This window comes from Mirounga angustirostris, unplaced genomic scaffold (assembly GCF_029215605.1).
Source record: "Mirounga angustirostris isolate CCGP_5_RB_7025 unplaced genomic scaffold, mMirAng1.0.hap1 SCAF_10, whole genome shotgun sequence".
Classification (NCBI taxonomy): domain Eukaryota; kingdom Metazoa; phylum Chordata; class Mammalia; order Carnivora; family Phocidae; genus Mirounga; species Mirounga angustirostris.
In genome coordinates, this window is record NW_026991718.1 from 56,502,729 (window position 1) to 56,517,199 (window position 14,471).

Consider the following 14,471-nt stretch of genomic DNA (forward strand, 5'->3'; position numbering starts at 1 on the left):
AGGCGACTGGTGTCCCTAGCTTCTTAAAAGTTAGCTTTAAAACCTAAAATTTCCAGCTGGTAGAGGAACCAATAAGACAGGATATTAGAAACATTTTATACTACTTAACAGTTACATTCTAAAAAGCCCATTTTTCTTTCCAGATGTTTATTAACAAGGCCATAGTATAGTCCAAAGAAATATTTACTTGAAACATTCTCTCCCAGAATTTGAGTCTGGTTTGCCTACTAAATGCAGTTAGTTGTCAACGTTTAAATTTTTCCTTTTCTTTTTCCAAGAGAAAAGATGAATTTGACAAACCAACAGTGTCTGAAACGATCTTCGGTTTAATGGAAGCATGGAAGTAAAAAGCCTGAGAGGGAAAGCTAGAGTTTCTTGAAACGTGGACTTTAGAAGACATTCTGAAACCGTAAAAGTTTTTTGTTTTTATTTTTATTTTTTTAGTTGAGTTAGAGGTGGCCTTCCTGGCCGAATTTCGGTTTTATCTGTAGGCTGTAAGGCGCTGTCAGGACAGCAGGGAGGACTGTTCCCTGGGTCTCCGTGGAAATGCAGGGTGTGGCGGGCAGCGAGCAGCCGGTGCGGTGCCCTGCGGCCCCGAGCCCCGGGCGCAGCGGGGAGAGCCGGGTGGAGGCGCCACCGCGAGCGTGGTGTCGGGTTACAGCTGCAGAATAGCGCCCGAGCGCGCCTAACTGGCTTCATCTAGTGCCTGGCTTCATAATTACATTGCTGATTTGTTAGGGAAGGCTTTGTCTTACTTACCAATTAGCATGGATGTTACTGCAGGAACCTCATCCTGGATGAGCTTTGGTTTTTGTTTTGTTTTGTTTTGTTTTGTTTAAAAAAAAAAAAAAAAACCTTTCCCGAGGCAGGCAACTTTAGGGGTTCTGTTACTAACACTCCCCGCTGTCTTCTGGGAGTCCTTACCCAGTCTGTAAATAAGCAGACAGGCTTTCTCCCCGTTGGAATTTTGCCCCTGTTTCTGCCATTCCCCGAGGCCAGAGGCAGTCACTTTGGGGTCTGAAGGCAGCCTTTGGGAGGGCTGATTCCACATTCCCCCCTTCCTGCACCCTCCTGATCTCCCCCACCCACGCCACCACCCACTCCCGCATTCGAGGGTCTGTCCCCACTGCGAGCAGCAGCGTGGCACGTGGCACAGCCGTGGGTGGTGAGTCTTTGGAGGACTGGGCCTGTTTCTGTTCGCTGTTTCTGTGATCCTGCCCCCCCAACCCCCAACCCCCCCACCTAGTACGTCCTTTTCAGGGTGGCCTTTTTGTTCTCCGGGTGTGTTTTGTTGTTACTTGGGGGAGGGAGGGTGTTAGAAGCGTAGACATTATCAGATTTCTGAGCCCTGTGTGTTTTTTAAGGTGTAATATTTTAACAGTATAGAAAGTTGTCTAAGCAAATGTGGCTTCCCCCAGCTGAAGTTGGATCGGGCTTTTCCTTCCTGCCTGGGAGTTGCTGTGTGACAGTCTGACAGTGGGAAGAACCATTTCTCAGAGTTCTGCTCTGTGGCTGGTGGGAGGTGTCCTCTCTTAGGCACAGAAGCTCTCTGTTTGGACCACCTCAAAAACAGGATCCAGAATGCATCTTAAGGCAAGTACATGGGGTGCGGAGAAGAGAAATGAGAGTATTCCGTGTCTCAGAAGTTGTCTCAGAGCCAGTTCTCTGGCCGGCCTCTCTCTGGGTCTTGGAAGTCTGTCACACACACAATAATTTTGCCAGGGGTACTCCTTCCTTCTACCACTACCCCCAAAAGAAACTGAAAGAATGTGTGTGTTTCCACTTAAAGGGCTGTGGGTTTTGGCAGGACAGGATGTCAGATGAGGAAATAGCCCCTGCTAACCTTTTCGAAGACACTTGTCATACATTTTCTCTTAGCTTCTTTTTTCTTCAAATGAGGTTGATGCATGAGGACAAACCATTGTTCTGAATTTTTGGCATCGCTGTAAACATCTCATTTTTATGATTTTTAGTGTCAGCATGGGTAGTTCTGTGCCCTTCAGCAGCCAGTGGTCACCTTGAAGGATGTAGTTGAAGAGATTAGGGATATGGCTTCCCCAAGCTCCCCTTTGAACTGGGAGCCTTTATCTTGAGAGCTAATACCTAGTGTTTTTAAAACATTTTTATTAAAGTACAGCATGCACACAGACACGTGCATAGATCCTAAGTGTATACAGGCCGCTGACCAGCTCCCCAGAAGCCGTGCCCCCCCGTAGCTACCCTTCCCTGACTGCAGACACCATGGCTTCACTCTGCCTCGTTAACTGACTTTTAAAACATGTCACTTAATCGTGAAGCCTGTTACACTCCCGAGAAGGGAAAACAGTGGCTTTCTAGTTTTTATTTACTGGTACAAAAGGACACTGGAACAGGCTCTTGAAAATGTACACAAGCTATGAACCAGTTGGGCCTTGAGGTGTTTTGAAGTAATGATTTACATCCTTTTGTGACCAGCACATAGAAAGCCAGAAAGTCAGCCCTCACGGTGGGCTGAGGAGGCTTCCCATTCAGACCCCCACAGGAGCCAGCAGGGATGCTGCCCACAAGAGTAGCGCTACCCCCCGCGGGCCTGTCTGTGGGAGGCCACAGAGGGCTGTGGAGAGCCTGCAGGTTAAAGCAGTGGGTTGTGGCGGGAGGGGGAGATGACAGAAGTAGTAGTTTGCAAACGTAGATTTAATATTCTTACTTTAAATATAACACTTATTTTTGACAGTTGAAATAGCATTAAAGGAGAGAGGGTTTTTTTAAGGCATAGCTTTTAAAAAGTTGAAAAACATTGAGTTAAAGAGAACTTTCTGATTGGTTTTTTTTTTTAAAGTTTGCATTTTTTCCTTAATGCCTTAACAGTATAAAAGCTATGAAATGTTAGCCTTTTAACGCTTAGGTAACACATAGGTACTGTTTCAGTTCCTTTGTGGACGCTGGGCTTAAGGCCTCACTACCTTGCACCCTAAGATACTAGCAAGAAGAATCTGGGTCCCACTGAGCCAGTGGGATCTGATGTATCAGGCTGAGAAGCTGGGCTTTACCATTAAAATTGAGCTGAAGACACCTTAATTCTGCAGAGAGCTTTTTTTTTTTAATGTCAGTTGTCAGTTGCCATTGCAAAAACTCTGTTCATTTCTTTCTTTTTTTTTTTTCCTTACTTGCTTAGACACAAATAGAGAAGACCTTTGGACCCAAGATTAATTGGGTAAAAATATCCACAGGCTTAAACACGAAATGGCCGGATGGGGAAAAGAGGAAGTTGTGGTTCTCAAAATAGGGTCCCCACACCAGTATTACCTGGAAACCTGGAAATGCCTTCTCGGGTCCCATGCTAGACCTGCTGAATGAGAATCTTGGGGGTAGGGGGCCAGCATTCTGTGTTAGAAGCCCTTGAGGTGAGTCGGGTACTCGCCCAAGTCTGAGAAGTGTGACAGGCATTCACGAGACAGCCTTCTGAGCTCAGGCTTCCCTGCCCACCGGATGTGCCTCAGTCCCATCACTTTGCCTTAAGGATGTCCCGCCCTTACAGCTGTCACCTCTGAGGTCTGTTCAGTTCTCCTCTTTCTCAGACCCTCCCTCCCATGCACAGTTCACACTCAGGGACAAGGACACACACATCTCTGTGTCTTACGGTTCCCTGGCTGTCCCTCAGAGTCTTTCCTCATTCTTTCCATTTACCATTCATTTAGTCAGCAACTATTTATGGGGCATCTTCTGTGTGTCCGGGACTGCCCTGTCCTGAGGATACAGAGATGAATGAGACAGAGTGTGCCCTCACCGGGCTTACCGTCTGGATTAGGAAACAGGCCTTAGGAGACAATCCCACCTTAAATTTAAATCCTCAAATCCTATCTCCAAAAGTCTCTCCTGATCACCCCAGCCCATAATAACCTCTCAGACGCCTTGCTATGGGGAGTCACTCAGAATCTGGAAGTGCAGGGGCGCCTGGGTGGCTCAGTTGGGTGAGTAGCTGACTCTTGATTTCGGCTCAGGTTGTGATCTCAGGGTCCTGGAATCAGCCCCACATCCAGCTCCAGGCTCAGTGGGGAGTCTGCTTGAAGATTCTCTCCCTCTCTGCCTCTCCGCACGCCACCCCCCCAACCCCACTCTCTCTCTCTCAAATAAATAAATAAATCTTAAAAAAAAAAGAAATCTGGAAGTGCCAACCTTCCGATAGTGAAGTAATATAGGCCCCTGTGTTTCTGGTCCTTTTTCTTAGGAATGTTCTAGTGGCCTTTTGTTACTTTTGATCATTTGCCCAAGCAGAGTGTAGCTTTTGAGGGCAGGGTCCTTTCTGATGAAAGTTGTGCAATTGAAAGCCAGGTTTGGTATGTAGAGTTGTATTTAGGATTAAACTTCCTAGAAAACTCCAGAAGTTTTCATTTCTGTTGCTACCCATGAGTTTTGCTCTTTATTTTCAAAGCTCAGTTTGCTGTAGTAAATACTTGCTAAAATTTATGTTAAGAAAATTAGGATGCTAGGAGTTTGTTTCTAACAGGTTTATTGGAAAGAAGGGTGTTTTATCGTGAACCTTATATTAAGAACCCCCAAATATCCAAGAGACATGCCTATGGTTAGCTTTAGACTCCTTTTTGGAGGGGCAGAAAAGGGAGGAAGCAACCACCTCCTTTCTCCATGTGGGGGTTCTCTAACCAGCCCTGAAGTTCAGGGTCCGTTTTGGATCTTTGACTGAAAAACTGGGTAGAAGACCTGCGCTTTGAACTGAAGTCTTCCCAAGCCAAGAGAGGAGACAAAGAGGGGTGTCAGGTCTCAGGAGGGCCTAGAAGTCACGCTTGTCACACGCCCCTCCCTTCCGCGAACTGCAGGTCCATTGTCCTCGTGCAGGTTCCACAGCCAGGGCCTCGGAGGCAGGAACAGCGGAGCACCCCCTTCTCCAGTGTTACCTTGAAGGCCCAATGAGCCCCAGCTGCTGCTTCAGCTTTTAAAAGGTCACGTGCTTCTCCAATCTCGGGCTTTAAAGAACTATTGTTATTTTGTTAGCTTGCCTGAGGAAAGAGGCTTCTGAGGAGCTGCTGACCAGCCGAGATCCAGGCCCAGAGACACCATTGGCTTTTTGCCCTCAGGTTCTTGAGTGGCTTGTCTTGTCTTCTTTGGACCGTGCCCTGCTCCGGGAGGTGGTCATTAACACCCGCCCTGAGGGTGAGAGTTCTCCTCTGCTGAACGTGCTCAGTGGGAACACTTGACTCAGACGATGTGTTAGGCAAACTCTGGAAAAACTTTAACCTTTAAAAAAGTGTGTAAGGGCGCCTGGGTGGCTCAGTCGTTAGGCCTCTGCCTTCGGCTCAGGTCATGGTCCCAGGGTCCTGGGATCGAGCCCCGCATTGGGCTCCCTGCTCAGCAGGAAGCCTGCTTCTCCCTCTCCCACTCCCCCTGCTTGTGTTCCCTCTCTCGCTGTGTCTCTCTCTGTCAAATAAAAAAAAAAAAAGTGTTTAAAGTCTTAAAATGTGGACTTATTATGTTGCATTTTATTCCTTTCTGTACAGATCTCGATAGAACCGGGATTACAAGTCAGGATCGTGTGCGTTTTGCAGTCTCACTGGGGGTGTGGAGCCAGTTTTGCCTCATAAAATGCTGTAGAGAAATGAAGGCAAACCTGCTTTGAGACACTCTCTCATGGCTTCCTCGGTACACATTTGAAAAGCATCCAAGCTTCGATCTGTCTATCCCGCTCACAAATTTTGCCTACAAGGGTCCTCCTCCTTCCCCTTCCAGCATTACAACATCTTATCAGGCTGTTCCTAAATCATTGGGATTATCACACAGCTATGACCAGCTGGATCATTCTAGTTGGAAATTAAATGCTTCTCACATTGAAATCTCTTCCAAAACATCGCCACCGATCTCCTTCAGCTGTGGGAGTTCTGCTAAATGCCTAGTACTTCGTGCTTGGTAAATGGTCGAGTTTTATCGATTCAGTGGTAATTTCTAGAGAAGTAATCCTTATTGAGAAAGTTATTGAGAGTCCTATTGTTTATTCTGGCAACAACTCTTTAAAAGACAACCCTATATCGATGACTTACAAGAAAAGTCTACACTGTCTTAGCTACTCCCTCTCCCCCAGAAAACCAATAAAAATCCCAAGTGGCAGTGAGCTTACTAAGTTGTGTTTAGTTGTTGTTTTTGGTTTACATTTGGGGACAGTGCTTCTCAAACTTTTTGTGATGAAGAACCATCTTATTTGTTTGTTCCTTCTTCACAGATGAATACTTCAGTAAAATATAAAAATACTAGAGAAATGAAATTAAAGTACAGAGACAAAAATAGAAGCCTCGTTTTCAAAATTAGATTTACAGCCATACAGTTACTCTGTAAGTTTGCTGTAAACGTTTCTAAATAATACAGTATCTCTAACTCTTCATGGGCCAGTAACAGTTCACAGACTGGCACCTTCTACAGACCACACTTTGAGCAACACTGTTTTAGGGTGTTGTCTGCATTTGTGTCCTCTCACACAGATGTACATGTGTTGGGTACAGTTACATTATAACCTATAACATAGACTATCTAACAACTTTATAATGAGAATTAAACGCACTCAGTGAGCTCTTTGGCAAAAGTGAAATTTTCCTAGAAATGAATGTTTAGATGCTTAAATTTTAGGCAGATACAAACAGTATAACTGTTTCAAAACACAGTCGTCCAGTAACACTTCTAAGGCATAAAGGCGAAAATGTGTTTTGTAATGTGAAATGAAATCACCTCCTCTCTGATTCACACTCAAGTTTAAATGAGCACACATACTTTAGATAGGAAATGTTCTATGCAAAGCATATAAACAAATGAGACTTTTTAGAGCACTAAACAGTAGGAGATGTTTTTGTCATGTGAAGTAGTAGATGTAAGAGTTATTACCGCCATATCTTCCTTGCCTCAGAGAACATTATGGGACTGGTCTTTGGTCCTTGTGATCGACATCCCTTTTCTTAATGTTTCCATGAGGGAAGGCATTCCATACAAGTAACTGCCCATTTATGAACATTAACAAATCCTCAAGCTGACTCTGACGTTGCTGGGTTGCGGCTGTCCTTCTCTCCCGGGGACTGAGGCTTGTGAAGGTAGTCCCTGCAGGTGGAACTCGTGTGCTCTGTGACCACCCGCATGTTTGTCTGCTGTGGGTGGGGAGGGGCAGCATGGCCTTCCTTAACAAAGTGTCGCAAGGAAGATCTGTGACGTTTTATTATGGTTAGCCTTATTCCTTTAAGATGAGACTCAATTCAAAATGATAATGAGGTGTAGGACATGATTTTCAGCCCCTTGCAGACCAGGCTTTATTCATCTGTGGGACTACCCTCTTTTCTGGCAGAGTGCTCAGGACAGCATAGATGCAGAATGAGCAAAATATAAAGGATTGAATGAGGCTCCATGAGAATCAGCTGAAGCAATTCAGTAAAAGGCAAGTCGCTTTTAGGAGAAAAATTGGATAAGTACAAACTACTTGTATATGAAGATATCAATGAGTGAGTGGCACTGAGGAGAGGATTAACACTCGCCTGTGGGTAAGTGCTGCAGAGGTGGGTGGGGGAGTGAGCACAGGCCTGGAGTAATGAGAACCACATCTCCTGGTCTGGATGGCATAAGAACAACTTTTTTGGTTAAATGGTTAGCAAGTGAGGCCTGTGAGGTGAAGGCCAGTGGGCTTGCAGTTGTTCTGTTTAGATGGTAGAAGTTCTGAAAGAAAGGACCACTCTCCAGAAGGTGTAGCCAGCTGAGGGGGTCTTCCCTGAGGCCAGAGCAGGCAAGGAGGCGCCTAGGCGGGGAGCAGGAGGTGAGGTGGGGCAGGAGTTAAAATTCAAGCCATTCCCAAATGCTCAAGGTCTGAGATACGAGGTTGTTGTTTTTTTGAAATATGTACGTATCTCTGGAATCACAGTAGGTATTTTGTTATGAAATGTCTCACGTACTCAAACAGCAGTGCTTATAATCAGAACGGATTACTTTTAAATTCGTCCACTTAAGTTCAGACCTAACTGTATGCAATTAAATTGAGCCATTGGTAACTTGGGCTGGGAAAGCCACATTCCTCCACTTTCTTCTAGGCTGAAAAGCGGTGGCAGCTCCATCACTGTGGTCATTTGACACAGGCCAAGTGCTTCACCACATGTCACCAAACAGGCAGAAAAGCTCTGTGCATAATGAGGAAGGAAAAGGCATTTTGAAAGCGCACAGGGTTCTACGAAAATTGTCCGTGCCCTCCTCCCCCCTTCTCCACCTTGGTTCTTTTCATCGTTCAAGATGTGTTCAAGCTGTAATCTCTGACACCTTTATCTGTTAGGTCATAGCATGGCAAGTGTTTTCTTGGGCGTTGAAAATAAATCTGTTTGGGGGAGGGAAATTGAACCTGCATGGTAATGTTAGGCAAGCGAAGGCAGGCGAACGCAAGTGCAGGAGTGGAGAAAGTCAAAATCATGGTTTCCATGGTAACGTTTAACTTGTCTGTGTCGTACACATTTCTCAAGAAATACATTTACCAGGCTACCTTGTGTTAAAATTGCTCCGCCAGCATACAAAGGTAGATTTCCCAATGCGCTCGCATTCTGAATCTTCCCCCAACTCCTTCATCTCTTCCACCCAGCCTTGGGCAAGGAACTGAAGTCGCAACTCCCGACCTCCGAATCAGCGTCTTTTGTAGGGTAGAAATTAGTTTTCATGCGATTAATTCCACTTCCTTCCTTTCTCCTCTGCAGATATATGTTGGGTAAAGGAGAAAAACGTAAGTTTGATGAGCATGAAGATGGGCTGGAAGGCAAAATCATGTCTCCCTCCGACGGTCCATCCAAGGTGTCTTACACCTTACAGCGCCAGACTATCTTCAACATTTCCCTTATGAAACTCTATAACCACAGGCCCCTCACCGAGCCCAGCTTGCAAAAGACCGTTCTGATCAACAACATGTTGCGGCGGATCCAGGAGGAGCTCAAGCAGGAAGGCAGCCTGAGGCCGGTGTTCGCCGCCGCCGCCGCCGCCGCCGCCTCGCCCCCGCCCCCGCCCCCGCCCCCGCCCCCGCCCCCGCCCCCGCCCGACTCGCTGAGCGACAGCTTCCGGGAGGCGCCGCCCGCCCCCAGCGCCCCCGCGCCGCCGCCGCCGCCGCCTCTGCCGCCCGCGCTCGCCGGCGACCTCGGAAGCACCACGGCCCTGGAGGTCTGCCTCACGCCCGCCTCGCTGCTCGAGGACCACGACGACGACTCGTTTTGCACTTGCCCGGCCGCGCCGCCCGCGGCTCCTGCCAGACCCTCGGCTCCAGCGCCGCCGCCGCCGCCGCCGCCGCCGGAGAAGGACAGCTTCTCCTCCGCCCTGGACGAGATCGAGGAGCTCTGCCCCACATCTACCTCCCCGGGGGCCGCGGCGGCAGCGCCCGACGGCTCCAGGGCGGGCGCGGGCGCGCCAGGCGTCCCGAGGCCCGACGACGCGAAGCTGGTGGACTCCCTGCCCGGGAACTTCGAAATCACGACGTCCACGGGCTTTCTGACGGACTTGACCCTGGACGACATCCTGTTTGCCGACATCGACACGTCCATGTATGACTTCGACCCCTGCACGTCCGCGTCGGGGACGGCCTCCAAGATGGCCCCGGTGTCGGCCGACGACCTCCTCAAGACTCTGGCCCCGTACAGCAGTCAGCCGGTGGCCCCGAGTCAGCCTTTCAAAATGGACCTCACCGAGCTGGACCACATCATGGAGGTGCTGGTCGGCTCCTAAGAGCCCCGGACCGGCGCCTGCGCCGCCCAGACCCTGCGAGTGTCCCCGCACCCCACAGCTCTCCGCACTGTGCATGCACCCTTGCTTGCCTTTTTCAGAGAAAAAGATCGTTTTACACAAGGATCACACTAGTTTTCGCTTTGAGCAGAGTTGGAGTGCCTTCATCCACGTATGACCACTTTTAACATGCTTTTTTGAGTGGTTCTCAGAGACCTACTGCCCCGGAATAGGAAAGAATACCTTGGAAGACAATGTCGCTATGCTGAATGACAAAAATAAACAGTTCAAGTGAAGCACAAGGAATAAGTTGGAAAAGCTGTAAATTGCATGTGCATATTTGTCTATTTTTTCTATAAGTTTTATTGCAAGAGGTAAAAAGAGAAAATATATATATATATTATTTAGATAATCTCAGTACCTTTTCTGGCATTTTCGCCCTGTATAGGTTGACTTGGCAATTCAGCCTTTTTAGAGGCATTAACTATTCCTCCTAAGTGTTGCATTTACATGGCTGTTTAGAAACTGCTGCCCAAATTTATTTTATATTTTTGTACAGATTCTGCAGTTTATGATATTGTTTTTCTAAAAACAAATGCTGTTTATACATATGAGATAGCTATTTTGATAGGATTTGCTCACATAGTTCCTGCAAACTTCAGATGTACAAGTTGTACTTGTACTTTTATAGAGTTGTAATGTTTTATATGTGTTTGGTGCAAAGAGAAAATTGGATCAAATTAATCCGCAGTGGATGACCCCAAATGCAAACACACACACACACACACACACACACACACACACACTGCTTTAAGAAAGGGCCAGGCGCTATCACACCCAAATTTCACAAGCACCAACCCCCTGGCATGAACACCCGCCAGCACTGTGACTTCCAAAGCCAGAGCCACGTCTGCTCATCAAACTTGCATTAAGCAGTTGGCGGGAGATGGCAGTGGAGCTGGGGGGGGGGGGGGGGGAGGAGGGGGTTGAAGTGATGGTTCTCTTTAGCTCCCTCTCTTGAGGGGAAGGCTACCGAATACTCACTGTATTTATGCCAAGTTTGTGCTTTTAATTGTTCTTATTTTTTTAAACAGAAACCCAAATCTTTCCCTTTTGGCATAATTTTTACAATTACCTGAAATTTTACACGAGAACAAAATTTTCTGAAAAGTAACCGACCTCCTCGGTTAGGGCTCACAAGGAAGAAACTACCCCAGAAGGCATCCACTGTGTTGCTCAATTGTCTTTTCCAGCTTCCCTTCCCTAGAGCCTTTGTTCCCTCTGTTGCTAAGTGCTGAAAATGGCGTCTTCATGATCACCACACTGAGCGCAGCTCACCTCGGCCCAGCCTGGGATGCTGTCTTGTAACATCCGTTCGCTCTTGAACCTGGAGTTGGTACCATTATGTCACAGCTTCCAATCTGGTTGCTTCCATGAATCAACTGCTTTAACTACACTTTACAAAGCTGATTTACCCAAATACACAGACAGGACTTTCTATGCATGTTCCTGCTTCTCCTCCACCACCACCCCCACCCACCCCCAGGACACTGTAGCTTTTTATTCCTCCTGGTGTACATTTAATTTTTAAAACATTTGTAATGTATCATGCTTGTTGCCGAAATTGTTGATGGCCTTTTCGTTTCAGTTTTTTTTCTTTCTTCCAATGGTACTCTAGCTGGTTACAACCTATATTGTTGAAATGCAGATGGCTTCTTTAGGAATAACTTTTATATTTATTTAAGAATTTTTAAATTATGGGATTTGTGTTATTGTTGTTGTCTTTGTTGTTGGTCATTTGTCAATATTCAGTCACCAATTCTGCTCACTTCTTGCCATGGATAAAATTGAGTCTTCCTGGCCAATTAAAAAAGACAGCTTTATAAAATGGCACTTTAAACAAGCCATAGATAGTTTTATTTTTATAATGCACATGGCAAAGCAAATGCATTTGTGATGAAGGAACTGCTCGTTTAAGCAAAAGATTTGTGTATGGTATGGTTAAATTTTTCTATATTTGAATTTACTTTTTCCCCCCACTTGAATGTGTTTTCGAAGGCTAATTGTCCACTCAGTAGGAGCAGTGAGAAAGAGATCAAATTGCACTTGTTCTCCTACAAGCAGCCTCCACCTGGACGCCTTTCCCTGCTGCAGATGCAGCATTTCCCTTGATAGGACCAGGGACCATCTAGTGGAGGTGAGGCCTGTTGTAGATGCTTCCGGTGTCACTGTGCCTGTCCATTTTAAGAGCTTCCTTTTCCTGTGGAGAACAAGTCAGCCCAGGCGCCGCGCTTCTGATAACCGGAGGCCCCGGCAAACTCCCCACATGCCGCCGCACACACACACACATACGTATACAGACACAATAGTGTTGATTATTCTGAACAATAACAGGGTAAGGCGGTTGATTTGCCATTGTTAAAAACTGATTTACAGTAACTTTGAACAACTGTACTTTGGTTGGATTAGCAAAATCGTGTGTTTAAACAAATCCCATATGTTGGGCAACAGTTCAAATAAGCGCAGCAAAGTGTTGCCCAAACATGGTTCTCTGACTCTCTCGTATTTGTAAGGCTGGGCTTCAAAATCAAAACAGAAACCCCCAACAACAGCAGGCAAATAAATGCTTTTTAACGCTGGACACCCTTGCCGTAAATGCTCGCTATTCAAGGTCTGCTGAGGAAGACGTGGGAAATTAGGGGCCCGTTTTTCAAAGAACAAAAACCCCAAGCGGCCACGTTACCATTGTCTTATTTTTACAAAGTGACGTCCCAACAGGGAAGAATGCGGGCCTGGGTGCGATCTCCAAGCCCCAGTCTGAGTGTGGGATGTGCTTCCAGATGCCACCTGGCTCTAGTGCCTTCCCCCTTTCTAAAGGACATCGTGTGGCATCCGGAGTCAGGCCGGCAGTTCGAGGTGCCTTTAGGAGAAAGATGTGCTGGGCGGGGCTGGGAGAGGAAAATTATCGACAGTGATGTGCAATGAAATGACAAGATGAGAGCAGAATCATAAGAGCTTTGAATTTGAAGTGATTTTTTTTCGTAAGTTATTTATTCCTTTTTTTTTTTTTCTGTGTAAATATATTTATTTTACTGTGGAGCTCTAACAACATCTGGATCGTACCATGTGCAGAATGTATGGTAGGAATGTATTCTCTTGTAGGAATGTCAGTGTGTGTTCCAAGGGGTTCCAAGCCAGACCCCTGGATCTTCTCATTGTATGCACCGTCCACATTCAGTTTTCTCCTCTTCTCTAATGTAGGTCTTTTTGAAATATGCAAAGGGTATGGATAAGGAATGTTTTAATACCTCCAAATTTTTAAGAAAATCAAGCATCAAAGGGTTGATATTTTTAAACTTTTTTTAGTAACACTTTCTCTTGATGACAGAAGGGGCAGCCCCACTGACACCCTCTTTCACACCAAAGGGTGAGAACTAGCCAGAGCCTCCGCTACACCTCGAGTGTCTTTATCAATTGAGCTTTTTATTGCCATATCCCCGTGGAGTATCCCAACTGCCCTGAGGTCAATCAAGGAAAATTTCTTAAATAAATAAGCTCCAAAGAGCCAAAGTATCATCTTACAGATCGTTTTTAAAGCTTAAATTTATTAACCACCTTTGTGGTAAACAATGAATTATGAATACCACAGGGCAGCCTTCTTAAATGACAGATGTGTTAAAAAAAAAAAAAAAAGACTCTACTTTGTGCAGCGATTGTTACCCTCTATATGAATTGTCTTAATTTCAAAACCTTGCTGTTACAAATTGGACCTTTATACCTTTTCTGAAAATATTGAAAAGAGCGTATTTAACCTGTTCTGGCTGTGAATGGTTAACTTCCTGTAACTGCCGAAGGCAGCGAGGTGTGTGCGTCCTGCTTGTATACGATTGTTCTCAGTGCTTCTAAGAATGAGTCTAAATGGTTCTTGAAAATTAGCCAGGATCACACGCTGTTGCAGACAAAACCAATAAAAATTTCGGACGTGTTTTGGGGATAACAAGCTTGGAAGAGAAGTGCAGTCCAGACAAGCAAACAAACAAGATTTTGGAAAAGATGTACATAGTGACATAGTTTGGTGCATGGTTTTTGAGGAAGGCTCTTGTCAAAAAGGAGGTGTAACCTTTCCCCCACAGACCTGAGAGCTGTGCCTTTTCTATGCAATATTACAGACGTTACATCGGAACCCAGAGAGCTGTACTCACATGTAGGTTTGGGCTGTAATCGAAACAATTGGACAGATTAAATGTACATGGAAATGAGCAGTCTTACTTTTGTAGTTTTATATTATACAATAAACAGTTAAAAGATGAGAGAGGCGTGTTTGGCGTGTTTGCAGTTTGCTTCTGCCTGGAGCACAACCAGCTCGGATGTCACGACTTGCTTGTGTGAAGGAACGGCCCACCCTCGGCCTGTTCTGGGGTTGGTGCCGTTGACCTTCTCGCACTGTGTTGGCCTCGGGAGCACCTTTTCCTCCTGGTTCTCCCCCTTGCCTCTGGGACCCTTCTCGACCTCCTGGTGCTCGCTTCTCTTCCCCAGCTCTCTCTTTCCCAGTGGGATCCAATCCACTAGGACGACGAAAACTTGTTTGCATCTCCTGTCTCTCTCCCAAGCTCTGGAGTTAAGTATCTGGCAAGCTCGGCCATCTCACACTCACCACCGTGTTTCCCCCCGGGGCCCATCCTTCCCCTTTGGGCCTCCCTCCGGTCCCAGCCACTCTGTTCCCCAGTGTCCATGCTCCCTGGCTGTCTCCTTTCCATCCCTGCCACAGC

General features: G+C 46.4%; 1 protein-coding gene across 3 annotated transcripts in view; it reads left to right on the plus strand.

Moving 5' to 3' along the window:
* The window catches only part of SERTAD2 (SERTA domain containing 2), a 113,156-nt gene extending 99,144 nt beyond the window's left edge, over positions 1-14,012 (plus strand). For 2 of the 3 annotated variants that reach the window (XM_045884888.3, XM_045884887.2), the window contains exon 2: positions 8,694-14,012. In XM_045884888.3, coding sequence (XP_045740844.2) covers positions 8,698-9,705 — 1,008 coding nt within the window. In that variant the 5' untranslated portion in view covers positions 8,694-8,697 and the 3' untranslated portion in view covers positions 9,706-14,012. Of the gene's footprint in view, positions 1-5,492; positions 5,899-7,312; positions 7,506-8,693 lie in introns of all 3 variants that reach the window. The other variant, XM_064572424.1, reaches the window with a different exon arrangement.
* The last annotated feature ends 459 nt before the right edge of the window (positions 14,013-14,471 follow it).